At 37.6% G+C, this 23138-nt stretch overlaps 3 protein-coding genes across 5 annotated transcripts; 1 reads left to right on the top strand and 2 right to left on the bottom strand.

Moving 5' to 3' along the window:
• Positions 1-2256: 2256 nt before the first annotated feature.
• LOC113296441 (auxin-responsive protein IAA2-like) lies at positions 2257-4777 on the top strand. 3 transcript variants are annotated; one of them, XM_026544749.1, is made up of 7 exons: positions 2262-2383; positions 2483-2524; positions 2619-3055; positions 3320-3603; positions 4039-4186; positions 4316-4380; positions 4474-4777. In XM_026544749.1, the coding sequence occupies exons 3-7, from the start codon at positions 2631-2633 to the stop codon at positions 4521-4523; spliced, it is 972 nt and encodes a 323-aa protein (XP_026400534.1). In that variant the 5' UTR covers positions 2262-2383; positions 2483-2524; positions 2619-2630; the 3' UTR covers positions 4524-4777. The 3 variants fall into 3 exon arrangements, with proteins under 3 accessions (XP_026400532.1, XP_026400534.1, XP_026400533.1); XM_026544748.1 differs by having other exon boundaries at positions 2271-2383; positions 2486-2524; XM_026544747.1 differs by having other exon boundaries at positions 2257-2524.
• Positions 4778-4873: 96 nt separating this feature from the next.
• LOC113296440 lies at positions 4874-9865 on the bottom strand. The gene is made up of 14 exons (XM_026544746.1): positions 9685-9865; positions 9069-9124; positions 8788-8962; positions 8373-8474; positions 8101-8172; positions 7499-7615; positions 7043-7120; positions 6883-6945; positions 6697-6793; positions 6284-6362; positions 5999-6207; positions 5568-5713; positions 5342-5464; positions 4874-5258 (listed from the first exon to the last, which is right to left on the bottom strand). Exons 1-14 carry the CDS (start codon positions 9772-9774, stop codon positions 5109-5111), a joined length of 1557 nt encoding a protein of 518 aa, XP_026400531.1. The 5' UTR covers positions 9775-9865; the 3' UTR covers positions 4874-5108.
• Positions 9866-10702: 837 nt separating this feature from the next.
• Positions 10703-12886, bottom strand: LOC113296439 (uncharacterized tRNA/rRNA methyltransferase slr0955-like). Its single transcript, XM_026544745.1, has one exon. The coding sequence runs from the start codon at positions 12727-12729 to the stop codon at positions 10936-10938; it is 1794 nt and encodes a 597-aa protein (XP_026400530.1). The 5' UTR covers positions 12730-12886; the 3' UTR covers positions 10703-10935.
• Positions 12887-23138: the final 10252 nt, after the last annotated feature.

Raw genomic sequence — 23138 nt, 5'->3', positions numbered from 1 at the left:
TGAAACTGCAATTAAATTAACCTAACCCAAATTGGGTGGAAACTTGGCTAGTCCAAGAACACCCTTCATCCTCTACACCATGAGCTATTTATACTTCAAAAGCCCCAATAATTTATAAACCCTAAAATTAAAATTAGGTATTTTCAGTTCCGAAATTGCTCACCAAATCCGCTGAATTGGTGGTGACCCATGCCTCTTCTCTTCTCTCTCGATCCTTCTCTGCCCTCAATTTCAATCTATAGCCTCATCTATTTCATCAACTCTTCACGCCTAGGGTTCCAGCGAGAAAAAGGGGTGATGGGCTGATGTAATAGATGGCTAGAGAGTAGGGGGATGTATAGGTGATTGAGACAGAGGAGTTGGTGGTAGAGATGGTGGTGACAGGAGCGATGGATGATGGAGTTGCAGTCGGGAAAGGTGGTAGCAGGTCGGGAGAAAGAAGAAGAAAGAAGGAGGAGAAATGATTTGGGTTAGGGTTCTCACTTTTGGGGTATAGGGTAATTAATGTTTGGGTGTGAGGCAGTTTCATCAAATTTCGATGTCTTGCGATGCTTAGCCGTGGGGTGTGGAGATGAAGACTGATCTAACGGCTAAAAGTGAAGAGGCTGGCATCGACCGTTGGATGCAGATATACAACGAAACTAACGGCGCCAGATGGAGTTAGGTGCTGTAGTGTTAGACAGGAGCTTCCGATTTCGATGAACGACGATGAAACGACCATTGGATGATGAGATGGATCCAATCCGACGGCTGAAAATGGAGGCGGTTTTGGTTATAGACAATGGGTTTGGGTAAGGGTTTTGGGCCTTGGGTATGCCAAGCCCATATCTTCTTTAAGAGCAATTCTTCCTTCTTGAGCCCATTTCTAGTCTTTTGGGCTTATGCGCACCATTCTTCGCGGCTTCCTTGCGTAATTTCTTCCGGCTTTTCACTACTTTTCTGCTCTTTTCCGCTCCGCAAGTCATCCAAACTTTATTTGGTACCTAAAAATGCAAAATTAATTAAAAAAAATATTTATTCTTGAAAACAATGAAAATACAGAATATGAGATAAAATGTAGAATTAATGCACAACATATGAGTTAAATGCCAACAAAAAGGGATAAATATATACAATATTTGTCACTCATCAAACGACCAATACCGTCTCATATCGGGAAATGTATAAAAATTTCGTATCGACCGATACGGCCGATATTTGACCGAAACGGCCGATATTCGACCGATACGGCCGATATTATCGGGCGAATATCGTATCCCCGATATCCTTCTTATCGTATCGTTCTGGGCCGATATCCGAAATATCCCCGATATATCGGCCGATACGGCCGATATTGACTACATTGAGAGTGGCATCTTTTTATAGAGGGAAGTTGTAGTCTATTAACGTATCTACGATTCCTCTTTTGATACTTTTTTTTTTTTTTGCTGCATACACAATTTATCATCTATATGCATTTACACAAAATTCTCTACTTTCCACGATAAGGAAAAAACAAAATCCAGTTTTAATGATAACGGACTTTATATAAATAGTAGTTTCTAGCATCAGGGTAAGATGTCCTAGATATAAAGGCTTTACATTTTTCCATACGCAGAATCTTTATAGTCTTTGTGACATAAATACTTCCAAGCCCAGAGCCTTTTGTGTTTGCCTTGCAAGTAAAGTGTAGGTGTAACTAGGTCTTCAGACATAGCACTGGAAACACCGATACCAAATCCATGATACAAATACATACAAATATTATTATTTTTTCTGCTGAATACGTGCAAAGACAACCGTATCTCAGCAGCCACTAACCATGTTTACTTGAACTCCTAACAATGTACCTAAGCAATTCTAACCATCATATATCCATTTATAAACAAACATTTAGAGCATTCTCGTCTTAAAACTCTTCCCCATATACAAAAGAGAATTGTGTTGGGTTATGTGTCACGAGAAGATAAAAAGGAAGTTGTAATTAAAAAGAGTTTTAATTTTGGTAGTAACAAACAAACATTACATTGTGTAAGCAGTTTCACGCTTTATCTCTTCTTCACACCCAACAGCAATAATAACAACAACAACAACGTTATTGGCTTTTTGTCAACCTTTGTTTGTTTTTAGATTTGTGTGTCGTAACAGAGTTTTGGTTGGTTGCGTGAATAAGGTTCTAAAAATTCTGTTTTCAAGTGCCAAGGAATCAAACTCTCTTTTATTTATTTATTTCTTTATCTTTTCTTTTCATCCCACTTTCCTAATTAAGTCCAGTGACACAAGAAAAGGCAAGCATTTTGGTTTTTGTTTGTCTCTCCATTCTTTCTTTCTTTCTTTCTTGGATAGTTCTGTTTTTTAGTTATTTATTGGGTTTAGAGGAAAATTTTGAGCTGAGCAATTTTTGGTAAGTGTTCTTGTTTTAGTGTGTTGTTTGGTGAGGTATGGGGTATGGGTTTCTTGTTGTTTTCATGTTGTGAGTAACCACTGAATTTGATGATTTCAGCAGTTACTTGGGTTTGGTTCGTTTGCATCTCTTCTTGTTAAGGTATGTACTTCTCATGGGTGTTAATCTCTCTCTTTATGTTACTTTTCATTTCTCTCTTTCTCTGATCAGAGGTATTGCCATTTCTGTGTTCCAGTTAACTACAGTAATGGAGGGAAGTTCATCAGAACATTATCATCAATGGATGTTGAGAGAAAATCATGATTTTGCAGAAGAGAAGAAGCTTGAACTGACTTTAGGTCCACCAGGTGATGATCAAGTTCATCATCATCAAGTGCACCAGCCCAACTACATGAACTCATCAAGAACCCACAACTACAACAACCACAATCTTTCATTTCCATGGTGTTCTAGTTCTTCATCAACAACACCATCTCCTTCAACTTTTTTTCAGCAGCAGGAGTATCTTGATTTTGCAGCAGCAACCCCACAACAAAATCTTTGCGCAGGATCTTCTGAAAAAGTAGTAGAGTTGCAGAAGAACAACAACAGTGATAATAACAAGGCATGTTTTGCAGCAGCAACTCCTGCTGCAACAATTACAGCTGCAAACAACAATATTTCCCAGAAAAGGTACTTCACTTTTTCTTTATGCGAAATTTTTTATCTTCTTTTTTCATTTATCAAAGCTGTTTGTTTTTGGCTTTTTATGCTTGACCCTTTCCCAGAACTGAAAAGAGCTTCTCTTTTTGTACTTGCTGCTTTTATGTTGTTGGCTTTCAGGATATTTTGATTCTGTTTAGAAGATTTTGATTCTGTTGTGAGGATTTTGATTCTGTTTGGTGATTATCTGATATGGGTTTTGCTTTATTATTGTTGATAATTGCAAAAAATCAGGACTAGTACTGCTGCTGCTGCACCAGTTGTTGGATGGCCACCAATTCGCTCATATAGGAAAAACCTTGCAAATTCTGCAACAAAGACGGTTTCTGAATTAGAGAAGCGAAAGATGCCCAAGGAGAATTCTGTGAAGATGCCTGAAAATTGCCGGAGGAAAGGTTTGTTTGTGAAGATTAATATGGATGGAGTTCCAATTGGAAGGAAAGTTGATATTCAGGCTTATGATAGTTATGAGAAGCTTTCTTTTGCTGTTGATGAACTCTTCAGATGTCTTCTTGCAGGTAGCTGGTACTACTATCTCTAATGTTTCAAATATTTCTGTTTGGATATCCCTGATTTCGGATACTTCATGAAAATTGTATGGTGTTGTATGGAAATCTTTTTTCCTGCATTAGAATAACATTTTAAAGCAAATTCATAGGATGCTATGTTTATTAAATTCATTTGGATATATAGGCCAGTTCATGCCCCAGTGACCCAATTTTTTTTGAATGCTGAACCCCTTTTCTCATAACCATGACTGAAATCCTGGTGTAAGGTCCAGATTGAGATAGTCGAAAAATAGGCAAATGAATGCTTAGTTTTGTTAAGTTTGTGAGAAGGATTTCAGTTTCAAATGGGTCTTAAAAACAGGTTAGGCACAAATAGTCTGTTACCTGGGGTGTTGTTTTGCATGACTATGATCTAAATTGGTTTTGCTTTATGGCTTTGTTTAGCTCAAAGAGATGCTTCTAGCTGTGGAATTCATAACAAGAAAGTTGAAGTTAAAGCAATAACGGGTTTATTAGACGGTGGCGGGGAATATACTCTGGTTTATGAGGATAATGAAGGAGATAGGATGCTGGTTGGTGATGTCCCATGGGAGTAAGCTTTATATCTCATTAAACTTCTAATGAATTTACTATAACCAACTGAGATTCCTCTTTGAAGTTACTTAAATTGTATGTGTGCTGAAAAAGTTTCTGATTTTAGTCTTATGTTTCAAAATTGCAGTATGTTTGCTTCCACAGTAAAGAGGTTGCGCGTATTGAAGAGCTCTGAACTTTCTACATTACGCCGTGAGTTCAAAATAACCTCCTAGCGATCTCTCGTCCTGTCTCTCCTACTCTCTTTCGGTTTGATATCTAAGGTTACGCTTTGCTTATTCTCAGTTTGCAGCAGTAAGCAAGACAGTACCATACGCGCCTCTACAGTTAAATGAAGGCTAGGAGGATTCTCGCTGTTGGCAGTTCATTTTACATCTCTCGCCTAACAAATATCGTCAGCTTAGTTACAGACTTTTGATACTCTCTTAGATGGAAGAAATTTGTGTGTTTTCTTCTGTTGTTAATGGTTTGTAGAGAGATTAGAGCTACATTGTTACTTCATAGATGCAAAAGAACTCCAAGAATCTTGTCTGTCAAAGAATAGTTCTACAGATAATATAAAATTTTACTAGAGCTTGCTATATGTTAATATCTTGTTATGAACCCTGAACAGATTCAGCATATTGCTTGGGATGCCAGACTGCATAATTGGCACACAAGATAGATCCAAAAATTGCACAGAAGGTTTTAATTGAGAATTATCTTACATGACAATTTTTAAACAACTGGATTGTCTAAATTACAGTTAATCTGTGTTGTTACAATGAATTTGGGCAGTGGAAAAGTATCGGACAATTTTAAATTAAGAATCAAATAAATTCAATAGAAAGAATGAAACAAGGGAAAAGTAAACCTAGTAACAAAAAGGTGTTGTATGATATGATTTACCGGTAACTATATATTTTCACAATTGTCTTTCTTTAATCCTGGGATTGCCTGCGTTGGTGCCGTCGTACCAAACCTCCTGTCAAGTAACTGATGAATGACGCATTTTTAGCTCCTTTGTACCCATAGAGATACTTTCCTGCCAAATCTGAATACCTGAATGCCGATTCTTTCTTTCTGTCAATCTGCATTTACAGTTTCCACTTCAATAGTTAGCAAATTTGTACTGAGATTGCAATAAACGAAAAGTTGCATTCCTAGCACATACCTTGCTAATTTTTCCATTCCTCAAGTGGTATCGAACACCAGACCAATTGATGGACTGACCAAAATGAGATTTTATTGCGGATATAGGGTATAAGAAGTTGTCTACCAACATTGCAAGAAAGATCTGTTTAAAAATAGTACGATTCAGGAGGCCGTATAAACTACAGAATACATTATTGCCTTCGACAATTTCAAATTGAACTTATCTGGTGGATTGGATTACTTACAAGTACCCAGTTATAAGAACCAAGGGAAACAGGGGGTCCTTCTGGAGACAAATCGTTGCAGAGTTGAATCTCCACCTTCGTCAGGTTCCACATTGAAAGAAGTTCTATCAAAGTGGATATCGCTAAACAACCCACAAGAACCAAGCCTAGCACAGACAAAGCAATTAAGAGATGCTCTTAGCAGTGCAGTACGAACTCCAACAAAAAACGAATAAGAGTTAAAACTGATTTTGCTAATAACATTTCTTAAAGCAAAGCAATTCCACTATCCATCTCATTCATTTCTGCTGCATACAATATTTTCACTTGTAGGCCCGGGTACCAGGTCTGTCCTGGTAATGTCATATTTCATATTGTTTTCTGCAGAGGTTCCTTTATAAGGAATGTCAACTGAATCAAACCTACCTAAAAGGGAAAATTAGTTTGCTCACCACCAGTGGTAGAGGTTCCATCAAATGAGTAACCTCTGAAATATACTCGTAATGCTGCAGCCGTATGAACCATTGCCATGATGTATGGTGCAACAAATCCCCATGATAAGTAGAAGTGAACGGCAAATAAAGCACGATTCATGATCCAGTTGACTCTATTGATGTACGATTCAAGTACAAATGTCTGCTTCCTTAAATAATTCCAATACCTACAAGAAAGAACAAAGAGCAATTAGTTAAACTGACAAAATGTAAAATTTAACTGTGCTTGAACAATATACAGACCTGGGGAAACTAAGATCACTTGCAAGAGGGTGGGGGAAGACGGCAACCGGAGGTGATGTAATGAGCCTCTTATGTTGACCTGCAAAAGCATATTGATAAAAAAAGAAGATAGTAGGATGGCCAGTGTTAATTTTCTTATATGAGTAAAAGGTCATAAATGAAACGGAACATATTTGCCAACTACACACCGAAAAAATGGAAATCAAAATAAGGATAAAACGCAAATCAGATTGGACAGTATTAGATAGCTCAGTTTGAGCTGCAATCTCTTGCAGTTAAACGTTGCAGGGATTTGTAAGGGTACTCTCCACTTTGTCTTCTATACACACTAGCATCAGTACCATTAATGATTTTTTATCAGTACAGAAGGTGTACTACAATTAAGCTGGCAAATGTAGAGCACTGAGTTGTACCTGCAATTGCTGCAAGGGTCATATCATCAGAGTATCCACCATCTCTGAGTCCGGTGACTACGCCATACAGGTCCTTTCTGAAGTCATCTGCGTGCATCTGAAAAATATATCAAAAACATGATACGAACAAAAGATAGAGAGCTCAAATTTAACATAGTCATACTTAAAAGAGATTTGAGATTTTACCATCATGCATCCTCCCCACAAAAAGAATGTTTTCCCACCAGTAGCAAACCCCATTGAGCAAGGCTGAGTTTAAACACAAGAAAGTTAACATCAGACGATCAGAGACTAGACTCAAATAATCATGAACATCTCAAGTTCAGTACAAAGAGTTTTCCCATACCATATGATATTCATAGATGCAGTAACTTCCAAATGTTCCAGAAGGCAAATCCAGCGGATATCCAGTTTGAATAAATATCTGCACATAAATGCAACAAAGTTAAATGCAAAAAGAGAATATGAAGATTTCAATGGGGTTTCTGCAATCCATTCAGGCACCAAGATTTTGGCATAAGCATAAATTTAAGCATACACACCCACCAAATGGATAAATGGTCTATGAAATTAAAAAAAAAAAACTAGATTTACAAGAAATAACAGAAATGGATCCTGAGCAACAGAGTATCAGTATCGCAATACATGACCATATCATTATTATCATTTGACATCAACCATGCTCCACTAAAGTACTTGAAAGATAGTACTGGTTTGCTGACTTCATCTATGACTGGAGTGAAGTTCGCATAAAACTAACTCTTTTAATAGGGAGAGTATCAGGAATAACCAATAAACATACATCAGGATTTTTTTCCATCTCGGTGGTGAGGGCTCCAATGGATCCAGGGTGTAGCCTAACATCATCATCCAGAAACAAGACATATTTGGTGTCTTTATGCATTTTCTCGACGCCGACCTGTACAAGAGTGCCGTTAGAATATAACCACAAAAGTTCCAGTGCTGCTAAATCAACACAAATACACAATAATAGAAAATGAACACTTGACACAAAACAGAAAGCTCATAGGTACTTGATACTTCAACTGAACTATCACCCACTTCCACTGCATATGTGCTTGGGTTTTTGCAAGATACAGTTCTTTCCCCAATTGAATGACTACAATGAGTTGAACGTTTTCCATGTATTTACTCATGTAATATTCTAGCCAATAATTTAACAAGTCAAGACGATAAACTTCCTAATCTATTTTAGTTGAATTTTGAAATATAGCCTTTTCAAGCGCAGGAAGCTCTCTGGAAATTGATATATCCAACAAAGAGTCATATAACTTCCACATGTTAGTTTTGCTTATTGATAGATAGAATTACTAAATGGGTAACACTAGACAATTTCAGCTGTCTAACAAATGACTGGTGATAAGGTGTAGACACTTTACATACTAACTGATTGTGAATTTTCTGACTGCATGTTGTCGACAATCCAGCTACAACAATATGCGTCTCAATATCGTCCTGAAAACAAACATAACAAGTCAGAAACGTGTAATAAATCAGAAATGTAATAAATCCAACTAGTAATTGGCAGACATTTAATGAAAAGCATGACTGAAGAACAAAAGACAGCACCCGAAACCCTTGTTCAAACCCCAAATAAAAACGGCAATGGTACGTTGAATCAATCAAATGGGGTGAATGGGTGATAAGAAATTTACGTTAAAATTTTCGAGCAGCATACAAACAGCTTCATAGGCAGGATCTTCTGTACTTTCCACCACAAACAGAAATTCTAAAGGACCACCATAAAGAGATGTGATCTGCATCGCAATATCGTAAACATAGATTCTCAGCAACCAATAGACATATTTATTAGTTAAAATATGAACAATAACAATGGTGGAAAAAACAGTTTCAGAAAGAAAAAAAAAACAATGGTGGGAAAAAAAAAAACTGGCAAGTCAAAAAAAACAGAACTAAAGGTATCCTCTGTTGCCCTGTCCGTGACACTCCACTAAGGGAATGGTGAACTAAAAGATGAACCAAAGTTAAAATTTTCCAAACTCAAACTACGTAATGTGAATGCTCAATCAGGGAAGAAGGAAATATGTTTCATCAAACATACATTCTGACCTGGCTTCTCCAATTCTGTAGATTGTGTTCTCCAAACCCCTTTAGAGGCATGATAACAGACACTCTTGGTAACTTGCTCTGAAAAGAATGCTCGAGTTCATTGATATTATGGCAAAGGAATGCAAAGTTATTACCCTCCTTAAAACTACACCTCATACGTTTAACTTCTCTCTTTCTGCGTAAAACAGTTATTTGATTTCAGATATTGCACCATGAGATGCCAACAAAGACCCTTACAACAAGACCCTGAACCTGAAAATCTCATGTGTTGACTTTTATACCTGACATAAGCAGCCAAAGCCCATCCAAGAGCAAGTGTCAAGCAAATCAAACATCCCTGAGCAGAAAAACAACAGTCAGTCCTTTTAGAAATCTTTAGCCTGCAATGCTTGCGAACATGAAAGAGCTAGATATAATACTACCCTATAATGGTATTGCAGATTAATTATCTTTTAGGGAAGGCCTATAATCTAAGAAATAAAACATTTATTCGTCAAGTTCTTTCCTTCTCAGCAGTAAGTTACCCGAAAAAACTTGGATACTCTAAAGATCTTCTTATTGCTGTAACAACCATGCTGCGCATATATATTTCAACCCAGCCTCTTAACCAGCGCTAGTCAATCAAGGAGATGATAAACCGGGTAGTAAAGAAAACGAATGCTAGTAAAAGTATCAAAAATTAGAACGAATTCTGAACCTGCAATGCTAAGCTTCCTATTAAGCCACAGCTTATCAAAAGTCAACCCCATCAATTTCTATTCCACAGCTTATCAAAAGTCAACCCCATTTTTTCTATTTGATCTTAAAATTACAGAAACATCTCAAATTATAAAATCTCTACAAAAAGATTCAATTTATACAAGGAAATCAAATTAAACATTGAATGATGATTCATACCTGGATCTGGATGAAAACAGCAATAGAACTGCAACAAAATTGACTAGCTGAAAAGAGATAAGGATCAAGAAGTTCGAATAATGTCAACATTGCTAATATGACTTCTTCTTCTCCTCCTTGAATCAACAAAGAAAACCCTAGATTTGATTTATGTTTTTTCTATATATAATATGACGACCATCAATGGAAGAAAACATCTGAGACAGAGAATGAAACCATTTTGACCCACATATATTCTCCTTTAATTGTGGAATTAAATAAGACCGTTAACAACGGTAGTTATTTTTGGTTGTTACTAGCTTCCCAAATCAAACCCTCAATAATAGTCCCACATTGGACTTGGGGACTTCAAGCATCTCCCATATATGAGATTAGGATGGAATACTAATCGCCAATCTGTGGTGGTTTGGATGCCCAATTAATATCCCTACCTGGGATATCAGCCATCCTCTAACCAAAAGTTGTCTTGAAAACAACCAATGAAACCGGGCCTCTCCAACCACTACTGATTGGTGTTTTTTTTTTTGCAAACTAATGCATGTTTATTTTGTGCTAAACTTATGTGCTCAAGATTAGATCATCTTGCACTGTTCCATTTTAGTGAGACAAGATATGAAAGATGAATTTCTGCAGAAGCTTTTTATTAAATGTATAACCTTCAATGTCAACAGCAATCTGTAGGTTCATAGTTACATTTTGCATATAAATGGGGCAGTTGAGCGAAAGCATGATACAAAAACAGAGTTCAACCAAATGTTCTGCTATAAAAAAATTGAAAAGAAAATGCTCGAAATGTGCAGTTCGGGTGGATCATATACATCTCTTAGTTCCTGCACTCCGGTCCAGGTTTATTAGAAGAGAAACTGCAAACAGTGCATTATATCAAGTTCCCGGGCGGGTAAGAGGGTCTTAAGGGCAAAAACAGAAACTCTAAAGCAAATGTAGGAGACAAGTTGATGACGTCGAATTTACTTGACTCATCCTATTACTTTAAACCATAACATAGGCAGAGAAACAATAAGACATGCCAAGAATCAATTTTATATCTCTATCATTGAACATGCCTGCAACAACGGTCTGAAATTAGTCAATTACTAACATTTGTGATGAATTTCATTCCTATTCCTACTAATTTGGCTCTAACTCATGATTCTTGAAAGTTGACAAAAAACTTGCAAGCACAATAAAGAAAAGATGACGTATGTGATTGTCAAGATTAGAATAAAAACCTACAGATTCGAAAAACGATTCTCACTCAAGCACATTTACTTCACTGTTAGCTACTGAAGAGTTGCTGTTGTTGACTCCAACCAAATGATGAAGAAGCACACCAGCAGCAACACTGACATTTAAGCTCTCCACGGCCAGAAAAGATCGAAATTCCTCCCCCGAGGAGGCACGATCAACCTGCTCAGTGTTTTCGTCTTCAGCATCCGCAGCAGAAATATCCTCAGGAATATTTCCAGGGATTCTAATCAAGTCAGTACAAGATCTCTCAACCAAAGGCCTCAACCCAGTCCCTTCACTTCCCAATACAAGAATTGTAGGAACACCCACTGGAACCTCATTCAAAGGAAGAGCTCTTGAAGAAACTGATCCTCCAAGAACCCGCCAACCATTATCTGCAGATGATGCTAAGAACTGCATCATATTCTTGCAATCTCTAAGCTCCATTAATTCTAGAGATCCTGCACTAGCTTTACTCACCACACCACTTAATGGAGCAGAATTTTTTGCACACAGTACTACGCCTTCAGCTCCAAAGAAATAAGAAGATCGAATAATGGCCCCCAAATTTTGAGGGTCTGTAACTTCATCTAAAGCAACCCAAAGAGGGGCCTTTTCTCCTTCAACCGATACAGGTTCCAATTCCCGTACCCTTACCATCTCCAATGGGGAAGCATCTAGTACTAATCCCTGATGCGGCCGATTATCCACAATCATATTTAGATCATGTTTCGGAGTATGTATAACAGTTAATCCCAATTTCTCGGCTATCTTCAAAACCTTCTCGAACCCTTTCTTGTCCTTCTTCTTCTTGTTATTGCTACTCAAATCCAATCCTTCCTGGACATGTAAAGTATAGAACTCTCTTCTTCCAGCTGACAACGCAGCTAAAACAGGTCCAACTCCATAAATCCCTTCACCTACCATCTTCGGCAAGGTCGACTCAGTAGCTTCCTTCCATGCATTTCTACCCCAACTTTCATTATTCCACCTACGAAATTCGGGGTTTTCAGAACCATTCTCCCTATTCCCTCTACCAAATTCAGCTTTTGCAGAATCATTATCTCTATTACACCTACCAGACGCAGGTCTTTCAGAACCATTCTCTCTATTCCATCTCCCCGACTCACGCATTTCAGAACCGCCCTCTCTATTCCATCTACCGCCAGCAGGTCTTTCAGAACCATTATCTCTATTCCATCTACCAGAATCGCGTCTTTCAGAACCATCCTCTCTATTCCATCTGCCAGAATCGCGTCTTTCAGAACCATCCTCTCTATCTGTCACTCTTGTATACCTAGTTCTACCCTTATCCCCTCCAAAATCAGCACCACCAATTTTTTCATCTTTTCCGTCAGAAGCCACCCTATCCTCATCCCTTTCAATCACAATCCTTCCTCGACGATTTTCTCCAGTACCTCCAGTTCTAGCCTTAGCAATCAACTCCACTGACTCTCTTCCACCATGTTTATCAAAAAAATTATCAGCAGCATCTTCCCAAGAAGAACGAGTAGACACTTCAGTACCTGCTTTCTCCAATTTGCTAACTCTATTAGTTCTATTGCCTCCATTTCTACCTCTATTATCACCATTAAAATCTCTCTGATAAGACGAACCCCTAACTCTAACTACCGAGGAATTTCTAGTTCTACTAACAGACCCAGATGAGAATTTTCTAGGTTTCATAGTTTCAATAGGGTTTAAGAAAAACCCATTTAAGATTGAGTGAGTATTGATTGAGGGTTTAAGACATATGGGTTTTGTTGAAACCCTAAAAACTAATGGAAATGCTTGAGATTTCATGAAGTTACAATACATGATTAGCAGTACTATTTTGAAATAGATAAAGAGATAGTTATAATAAGAACCTGGGAGGAGGAGATTAGATGACTCAAGTGAAGACTGTTGAAGCAGACATTTTTATTCAGACGCCATGAAAATTGCAGAGGTTTTGTGGTGAGAGGGTCTGTTTCAGTCTCTTTTTCAAGCCCCTGAAAATTACTGATATCTTGTGAGTGTCTGACTCAGCTGACTTGTTTAAGCTTGACTCACCCGAGTTTAACTCACGTGACTTTTCCTAAATCCCGGCCAGTAAGCAAAATCAAACACCTATAACCATCAAATGCCAAGAATAAGGAGCTCTTCCCTCTCATTTCATGAGTCCTAATCTATGATTCTAGATTATCAAGTATATATTATTAAAAATATATACTTCCTCCATTTCAAATTAGATGAGCCGGTTGGCTTTAAATTTTGTCTCATGAATAGATGAGCTAGCTTACAAATTAAGAAATACTTTTAAACTAGTACAACCGTGTCACGGTAGGAGGTCGACCGAAAAAAATCTGAAGATTGGGTTTATCTGCGCCTACTTTCGCCCCATTTCAGAAAAAGTAATACTTTTGTTCCGTTATTTTCGTCCCGTTTCGGAAAAAATGATACTTTCACCTCGTTCCAGAAAAGTGATATTTTCGCCCCGTTCTAGAAAAAATGATATTTTCGTCCTGTTCCATAAACGGGGCGAAAGCAAAAGTATCACTTTTCCCAAAACGTAGCGAAAGTATCACTTTTCCCGAAACAAGTGAAGATATCACTTTTTTCGAAACGGGGCGAAAGTATCGCTTTTCCGGAAAGGGAGTGAAAGTATCACTTTTCCTGAAACGAAATGTGAATGTATCATTTTTTCTGAAACGGAAAATTAGTCGAGAATTACCTGATGTGCTATGCATCCTTTATGGTGGTTTGCATAATGGTTATGCATTCAATTTTTGAGAATTGTGCCTAAAGTGAGAGTATCACTTTTCTTGAAACGTAGGGACTACATCATTTTATTAGTTGCAAAGGAAAATTAGTTGATGTATAAACCAAAATATGGATACATAAAGTATTATGTATCATTTGTTGTGGTTTGCATAATGGATATACATTTAATTTTCTGAAATTGTGCCAAACATGATAAATACCTACGATTTTTTTATAAAAACTCTAAATTTGATATCGTTGTTTGCACTCATTGCGTAGATTTTTTATAACTTTTCCAACGAGATAAAATTTGTAAAGTTCTAAGGCACGGATTTTTAGATATTTTATGTTTAAGTTTGATTTCCAATTATATCCTTAAAAAAATTGAATACATAAGGAATTATAATAATTGGACTAAAAGAAAGGGATCATTGTGTCAAGTGAAAAAGAGCAACCATGGACACCAAATCCAATCTTTTTGTGTCAAATAATGACTTACAATTTACAAAAAAGTGGTCGTATAGAGGTCCTCGCTCGCTTCGCTCTGTCGGCCCAACTACCCTTTTAATTATTATTGTTACTATAAGAAATATGTATAATTTGATAGCCATGTTTATATTCTTTGCCTATGTGTTTTATAATGTTTTTCAACGGTATAAAGTTTACGAAAAACCATAGTATGGTTTAGGAGATGAATCATTTCTAAGTTTTACTAGTTATTATTCGTAAGAGTGTAATTGTAAAAAAATACTTAAATATACTCCCCTTTCCTCCTTGCCTTAAGAATTGTGCAAACTACAACTAGCTCATTTAATTTAGGACGGAGGGAGTATAATTATTCCTTCATTGATCCTTATAGTTCAATTATATATTACTTCTAACTCACTTGACATGAGTTGAATTTCTGATCGAATTTTTATATAGTGGTAAGAAGGTTGTCGTTCTCTCGGACTTGTGAAGATTGATTTAAGATTTAAGATTATGGAAAGAACTGAGACTATGGATTCCACCATTGACCAATTTTTAAGTGATTCAGTTAACAACAATATTTATGCAATTCATACGTTCAATTTGATTTTAAGATATTGCCAATATTAGATTTCGAAAATATTAATTGTTAATCGCAAGTATGGAACATCAAGAGCTCTAAGCTAAGCATGCACCATCAAGAGAGAACACAACTAATTAATCAAAATCTTATAATCAATTATAGTTCAGTGCAAATAATCATAAAGAAATTGCAATAATAAATTAATAAGAAAATACCACTTTATTATTGGAATAACGCTTCCTCCATAATCCCAACATGTGATTCTAGTTCCTCATTATTACAAAGAAAACTAAACAGAAGAAATAAAAGAAAATTGTGAAACTGGCTACCGGCTCACCGACTCTCCCTTAACTCCCCTGGTTTCCTGTTCTCGACATCAATATATAGATTTCAACAAAATCTAACCTTCCTCTTTTAATTCTCTTCCACATGCCATGTCCACTGGGAGTGTGCCACTTGCCTAAGAATACACAATATCATCTAATAAAGACTCGCCACATGTCCGACCACTTGCTTTTATTTTCATGGGAAAGAAAATATTATATAAGCACATACTGATCTCATGCTCAAAATCAATCTTCCTTAGTTGCAAAAGATATTTAGTTTCCTTTCTTCCTCCACCATGTCGACATACCTCGTACATTAATTATTGAGTAGGATTTTTCATTTTACGTGATACCTCCTAAATCCTTCGAGAAATAATCACCAAGTCCTTCATCCTAAAATCCACGAGACCAAAATGCCCGAGCCTGCTAATTTCTTAAACCAACTTCAGCCCATCATCTCCTTCACTAACTTAAATTGGGCCTATCCCATTTAGATCCAAAAGTATCCACGACCCATGTACTCCGTAGTCCATATTTTCTTCTACGCAGAACCTTGAAAGGCACTAAAGAATCTCCTTGGTTGGCGTACAAACATTGACTATAGGAGGAAGTACCCTGATGCGAAATTCCAATTGATGTACACGAGTTTTCACTCGGCATACTATAATTCATATATAAGTGAAAGGCTCTACTCAGATAGTTTCTAGACATCATAACCGGAGTCAACCAATCACATGGAAAGATTAAGAAGATGGATAAAGAGAAAAATAGATGGTTTAAAGTGAACGGTGTTTCCCATATCTGTCTGAAGACCTCTGCCAAGATGAACCTATCCTAATGGAATGAGATATCGGTCTGACTGATATCAACACAACTGGAAAATACAAGGGAACCAGTGGTTGATAAACCTAACTATAGGTCAAAACAACTGGCATATACAAGGGCACCAGTGGTCGACTTTATTGAATTTATTACGGTTGGTTTGATGGTCTGGTCTCAATTTTTTTGTTCTTTTTTGGAATCTCAGTCACTCTATTTCACCCTAGCAATGGTAACAACTTGAATCTTGTGCCCCACCAAATCACTTAAAAAAAATAAAAACAGAAGGATTAGGATTCAATGAGATATGGCGAAACTACCATGTTTTTTTTTTTAATTCTAACACCTGATCTCTGTGCTTTTATGAATAGACTCTTTAGATGTTTCCATCTAATCAGATTGGTTCCTCAACTCCTACAACCAAGATGTTCCAATCCACTTAGATCGGTTAGTGCCATCCTTAATAAACATAAATTTCTAGGCTTTGGAGTTTATTTATTGCAACTAAAAAGTTTCTCCCATACCCCCAAACTTAAATCTAACATTGTCCTCAATGTTTCTAATGAAAGAACAATACCAAAAAGCAAAGTAACATGAGGAATCAGTAAAGAGAGAAGTCGGAAAGATAGTACCTGGGTGAAGAGAGAAATCAAAAACTAATATACAACATACAATCGCCTCGATGGTCAATCAAGGGTAAACAAGGTCCTCCAGAGGGACCTCCTCAACATCACATGTAGGAAAGGGCTCTAAAAAGGGTTTCAATCTCTGACCGTTAACCTTCGAAGAACTACTACCATCTGGTGTCTTGATCTCAAAAGATGCAAGCGGGTATCATACAGAAAAACTTTTTGACCAGGAGAAGATGACTTTCTTAAAATATTCTTATCATGCACAAGTTTCATTTTGTTCTTATACTCCTTCGCACTATCGTAAGCATCTACACGAATCTCTTCCATTTCATTGAGCTGGAGTTTCCTATGGGCTCCTGCCTTGTCAAGTGAAAAATTTAGCTGCTTAACAGCCCAATAAGCTCTATGTTCTAACTCAACAGGTAAATGACATGCCTTTCCATACACAAGCCGATAAGGAGACATTCCAATGGGGTCTTAAACACAGTACGGTAAGCCCATAAGGCATCAATAAGCCTAGACGACCAGTCTTTCCGATTAGGATTAACTCTTTTTCTCTAATATACGCTTTATCTTCCTATTGGAAACCTCTACCTGACCACTAGTCTGTGGATGATGTGGGGTAGCTATCTTATGTGCAATACCATATTTCTTCATCAAAAGCCTAAAAGGTCCATTACAAAAGTACGACCCTCCATCACTAATTATAGCTCGCGGTGTACCAAAACGTGTAAGTATATTATTTTTCAAGAACTCAATCACAACCCTATGGTCATTAGTCTTACACGCAATCGCCTCAATCCACTTAGAGACATAGTCTACAGCGACAAGGATGTATAAGTTACCAAAATAATTAGGAAACATACCCATAAAGTCAATACCCCACACATCAAAGACCTCAACAACTAAAATAGGGTTCAAGGGCATCATGTTCCTAAGGGAAATGCTTCCTAATTTCTGGCAACGCTCACAAGTAACACAATGACTATGGGAGTCTTTAAACAACGAAGGCCAATAGAATCCACACTGCAATATGTTAGCAGCAGTCTTCTTAGCACTAAAGTAAACCCCACAAGCATGATCATGGCAAAAGGAAATAATACTGGATTGGTCACTCTCAGGTATACATCTCCTAATAATGTGGTCTGGACAATACTTAAACAAATAAGGATCATCCCAAAAGAAGTGCTTCACCTCGGCTAAAAACTTAGAACGATCTTGTTTACCCCAATGTTGGGGCATTCGACCAGTAACAAGATAATTCACTATATTCGCATACCAAGGTGCTTGGGTAACAAAGATCAGTTGTTCATTAGGAAAACTATCCCTAACAGGAGGAGAATCATTAAGGGTATCCACAACAAGCCTAGACAAGTGGTCTGCTACTACATTTTCTGCACCTTTTTTATCTCTAATGTCTAAGGAAAATTCCTGCAAAAATAGGATCCATCTAATCAATCTAAGTTTAGTATCCTTCTTGGAAAGAAGATACTTCAAAGCAGCATGATCAGTAAAGATTATGACCTTAGAACCTAAGAGGTAGGATCTAAACTTGTCTAAGGCAAACACAATAGCTAATAGTTCCTTCTCCGTAGTGGTATAGTTCAACTGGGCATCATTCAGAGTTTTGCTAGCATCGTAAATCACATGAAGTAACTTATTTTCTCGCTGACCTAGCACAACACCAATAGCATAATCTGAAGCATCACACATGATCTCAAAGGGTAGGTTCCAGTTGGGTGCCTGGACTATGGGGGGGTAGTGAGTAAATTCTTAAGCTTCTCAAAAGCCTCTAAACAAGCATCATCAAAGACAAACTTAACGTCTTTTGCAAGCAAATTGCAAAGAGGTCTAGAAATTAAGCTAAAATCCTTAATGAATCGACGATAAAAACCTGCATGCCCTAAGAATGACCTAATATCTCTTACGGTTTTTGGGACCTGTAAAGTTTTAATGAGGTCAACTTTGGCTCTATCTACCTCTATACCCTTCGAAGATACGATATGCCCTAGAACAATTCCTGAACGAACCATGAAGTGACATTTCTCCCAATTAAGCACTAAATTCTTTTCCTTACACCTAGTCAAAACTAATGACAAATGATGCAAGCTCATCGAAAGACGAACCAAACACTGAAAAATCATCCATAAAGACCTCTAAGAACCGTTCTACCATGTCAGAAAATATGCTCAGCATACAACGCTGAAAGGTCGCAGGGGCATTACATAGCCCGAAAGGCATGCGTCTATACGCAAAGGTACCAAAGGGACAGGTAAAAGTGGTTTTCTCTTGGTCTTCTGGGGCATGAAAACCTGATTATAACCGCAGTATCCATCTAAAAAGCAATAATGGCTACGTCCAGCTAATCTCTCTAGCATTTGGTCGATGAAGGGAAGGGGAAAGTGGTCCTTCCTAGTGACCTTGTTCAATTTCCTATAGTCAATACAGACACGCCAACCCGTGGTCACCCGGGTTGGGATTAACTCATTGTTATCATTCTGGACTACAGTAATACCGGATTTCTTGGGAACAACCTGAACGGGGCTGACCCACTTACTGTCTGAAATGGGGTAGATAATGCCTGCATCTAACAGCTTAAGAACCTCGGTTCGAACTACTTCTTTCATATTAGGGTTCAGTCGACGTTGCATCTCCCTAGAAGGTTTGGTGTCACTCTCTAAATAGATATGATGCATACAATCAGTAGGACTTATACCCTTAATATCTGCTATGGTCCACCTTAAAGCTTCCTTGTTATTCTGAAGGACAGTCACTAGCCTACTTTCCTGATCACTATCCAAGTCGGATGCTATAATCACAGGTAAAGTTTCAGATGGTCCTAAAAACACATACTTCAGGGAATCTGGTAATGGTTTAAGGTCCAACTTAGGAGTCTTTTCTAACGAAGGAACTAGGGTAGACTCAGAAACGGGTAGAGGTTCGAACTTAGGTTTCCAGCCATTACTAGTGTCTATCAAAGGGGTTGAATCTAACAAAGCATTTACCTCATTAATCACATCGTCATCATCAAAATCAATCCCAAAGTGGTGTAGACATTTCTCTAATGGATCTTCTAACAAAGTGTTTGGTAATGACTCCTCGACTAATGTTCCTATCATGTTCACCTCTTCTATGCTTGAATCATCTATTTCAGAGGGTAGCGTACTAATATTAAAAATGTTCAGCTCAATATTCATATTACCAAAAGACAAATTCATAATACCATTTCGACAATTAATGATCGCATTGGATGTAGCTAAAAATGGGAAATCTAAAATCACTAGTATTTGGTTCTCTGGGTCAGGGACAGGTTGGGTATCTAGGATAACAAAATCCACTAGATAAATAAACTTGCCGACCTCAATAAAAACGTCCTCGATCACACCACGAGGAATTTTAACGGACCTATCAGCTAACTGAAGTGTCATCTGGGCAAGTTTCATCTCACCAAGTCCTAGCTTAAGGTACACATGGTATGGCAGTAAGTTCACACTGGCTCCTAAGTCAAGCAAAGCTTTCTCGACACGGTATTTACCTATTGTGCAAGAAATAGTAGGGGAACCTGGGTCTTTATACTTAGGAGTAGTGGTATTTTGAATAATAGAACTCACATGACTAGCTAGGAAGTCTTTCTTCTGGACACTAAGTTTTCGCTTTCGCGTACACATATCCTTAAGAAACTTGGCATAAGCGGGAATCTGCCTAATCGCATCTAACAATGGGAGGTTGATAGTAACCTGCTTAAAAACCTCCAATATATCATTAAAGTTGGACTCCCTATTAGTTGGAACTAGCAGCTGGGGGAACGAGGCTCTGTGAACAGAGTTGGGATTAGCAGGACCCTCATTGATCTCTTTGGAGACTCTATCAGTCTCCTCATTTTCTGGCTCAGAATGGTGAAATACAACATGTTCACTATCAGACATTGCAACCTTTTTGTCAACTTTCTTTCCACTCATAAGGGTTGTTATAGAATTCACATGATTGTACGATTTCTCTCCTTTAGGGTTAGGATCAGTTTGACTAGGGAATCTTCCATCTTCTCTTTCACTAAGAAACTTAGCTATTTGGCCGACGTGAAGTTCTAAGTTAGCAAGAGACTGGGAATTATTATTAAAATTATGCCTGGTTTCTTCTTGAAAACCACAATGGTTCTTTGATAACATCTCATGGTTCTTTGCTAACATAGTAAGGGTTTCTTCTAAGTTGGAGATATTTTTCTCATTTTGAAACTGGGGTTGACCTGAAGAGTTCTTAGCATAACCAAAACCTGGGGGAGGCTGAGAATTACTATACTTTCCTTGATTCTGACCCTTAGACCAAGAAAAATTAGGATGGTTTCTCCAACCAGGGTTGTAAGTCTCTGAGTATGGGTCAAACTTCTGTCGGTTCTCAAACCTAGCATTTTTATAGACAACATGGGATTGCTCTTCAATAACTTGACCTTCCCGAAACGAGTTATTGGGTTCTACTCCACAACTAGACACTTGAGAGGCTCTAAACCTATCATCAGGTTCAACAAGAGACCTATGTTTAGGATGATTCAATTCCAAAGATTCTAACCTTCTAGACAAAGCAGCAAACTTAGCATCAGACCCGAAGCTTGTATCTACCACATTGGTGCTACTTCTATTGACCAAGAGTCTTTTGGGGGGTTCAACACAAGACTCCCACTGTTGGGATTTTTCAGCGACAGCTCCTAAGAAGGTAAAAGCATCATCAACACTTTTACTAGTTAACTCACCAGCGCACATAGACTCAACCATGGCTTTGGTTGAATAGTCTAAACCATCATAAATAATCTCTACGAGTTTCATCTTATCAAATCCATGGTGAGGACACTGGGATAGGAGATCATTGAATCTCTCTAAGAACCTATAAAGAGACTCTATCTCTTGTTGCACACTAGCACTAATTTTCTGCCTAACAGACGCAGTTTTATGCTTAGGGTAGAATTTCATATAGAAAGCAGCAATAAGTTCCTGCCATGTTTCAATGGATTCATATGGTAGGTTGTTCATCCAGGTCTTGGCTTTATCTCTCAAGGAAAAGGGAATCATCTTATGTTTCAAGACTTCATCAGTAAGGTCTTTTATTCTAATTGTCCCACAAATTTCCTCAAAGTCCCTAATATGAAAATAAGGGTTCTCATCATCTTTTCCTAAGAATATAGGGATCATCTGCAGAATACTAGGTTTTATCTCGAAATTAGCCATAGTGGCTGGCAATTTAATGCACGAAGCTCGGGTTGACCTAGTTGGGAACATGTAATCTTTCAAAGTTGTCATTGCCGGCACAGCTGAAGTACTAGGGGTATTTTCCTCACGAAGAGATAGATTCTCAAAACTGAAGTTTCCAAAAACAGGGCTCTTAAAAGAAGAGTCTTAGAGCTCCCCGCCTTCACAAGAAGAACTACTAGGTTTATCACTAATCAAACGACCTAGAGTGTTTCTTTTCCAAGCCCTCTCTTTAATAACCTTGGGCATACACTAGAAAAACAAAAGAAAAATAAAGAAATCCTAAAAGGAAGGTAAGTTCTATGCAAACACAAACAAGGCTGACTCCACCAAAGCAAACCTAAATATTTCTAGCAAACGAAAAGCATGATAGATTCACTTAGATTGTTTCTAGACCATCTTCTAATCCTTCGAAAGGGAATTCGTTACAATTTAAGCAAACCCCTCTGGAATCAATCCGAGTTAAAGTAAGTTGAATAGAGACGAGGGAAGCTCAATGGAGCTTTGATACCCAAGGCCTCACCGGCATTACAAGGCGGCGTATTCAACTCACAGAAACCATCATGCATGAACTTTGAAGCATTCTTAAAATAGTAACCAATATTTTTCGAATGACTTTCCTATTAAGCTCGTTACCTTATAGGTCTCGTTCCAGTCAAGTTTTAGGCTTAGGTTCGCGTTTGGTTTCGTTTTCCTAAGGCTGGAAAGAAGGGAACGATGATGAAATACGAACCCTTATCTTGTATAACCAGTCCTTTCCTTTTACTAGGAAATTAAAGCAGCCGTTTTCAAATCCTCAGCATATATGCAAACGAAGGAATACAGTAACTCGCTGACAGGAGATTCGTGAGTGTTTCGACAAACTTACCTCCCGTACTAGACAGGGGATGAACCGCCGAAGTCGACTCGAGCCACGACTCCTATGTCATGTACGAACCCGAGGGGCCGAGGCGATATCGTAATCGCCGTCCTTCTTTGCAAACAGTTTATATTTAAACTACCCTTCTGTAGGGTTTAAAAAAATAAAGTCCCAAAGTCCACAGTCCAAACCCCAAAAATAAAGTGCAAAAGAAAAAGATAATCTAAAAAAAGAAATTCTAAAATAAATAAATTGTCTCTCTCTCTCTTTTTTTTAATTAATTTTTATTCTCCTTTTCTTTCGCTCCTTTCGCTTTGCTTTTACTCCAAATCTTTAAGTATTCACCAAAAGCTTTGGCAAATTTTTCTTTCCCTCCAAATTCAAAATCTGTAAGGAAAAGACGAAAACCCAGAAACGTAAAGAAGAACAAATAAAATAAAAATGAAAAACAAATAAAGATCTAAAAAATATAGCCTAAAGACAAGTCCGCGTCAGCGGCGCCAAAAATTGATTGAATTTTTATATAGTGGTAAGAAGGTTGTCGTTCTCTCGGACTTGTGA

The sequence above is a fragment of the Papaver somniferum genome, chromosome 7 (assembly GCF_003573695.1).
Source record: "Papaver somniferum cultivar HN1 chromosome 7, ASM357369v1, whole genome shotgun sequence".
In the NCBI taxonomy this organism is placed as follows: Eukaryota; Viridiplantae; Streptophyta; class Magnoliopsida; order Ranunculales; family Papaveraceae; genus Papaver; species Papaver somniferum.
The sequence above is the reverse complement of the archived record's forward strand: the minus strand, read 5'-3'. Positions and strand labels throughout refer to the sequence as shown.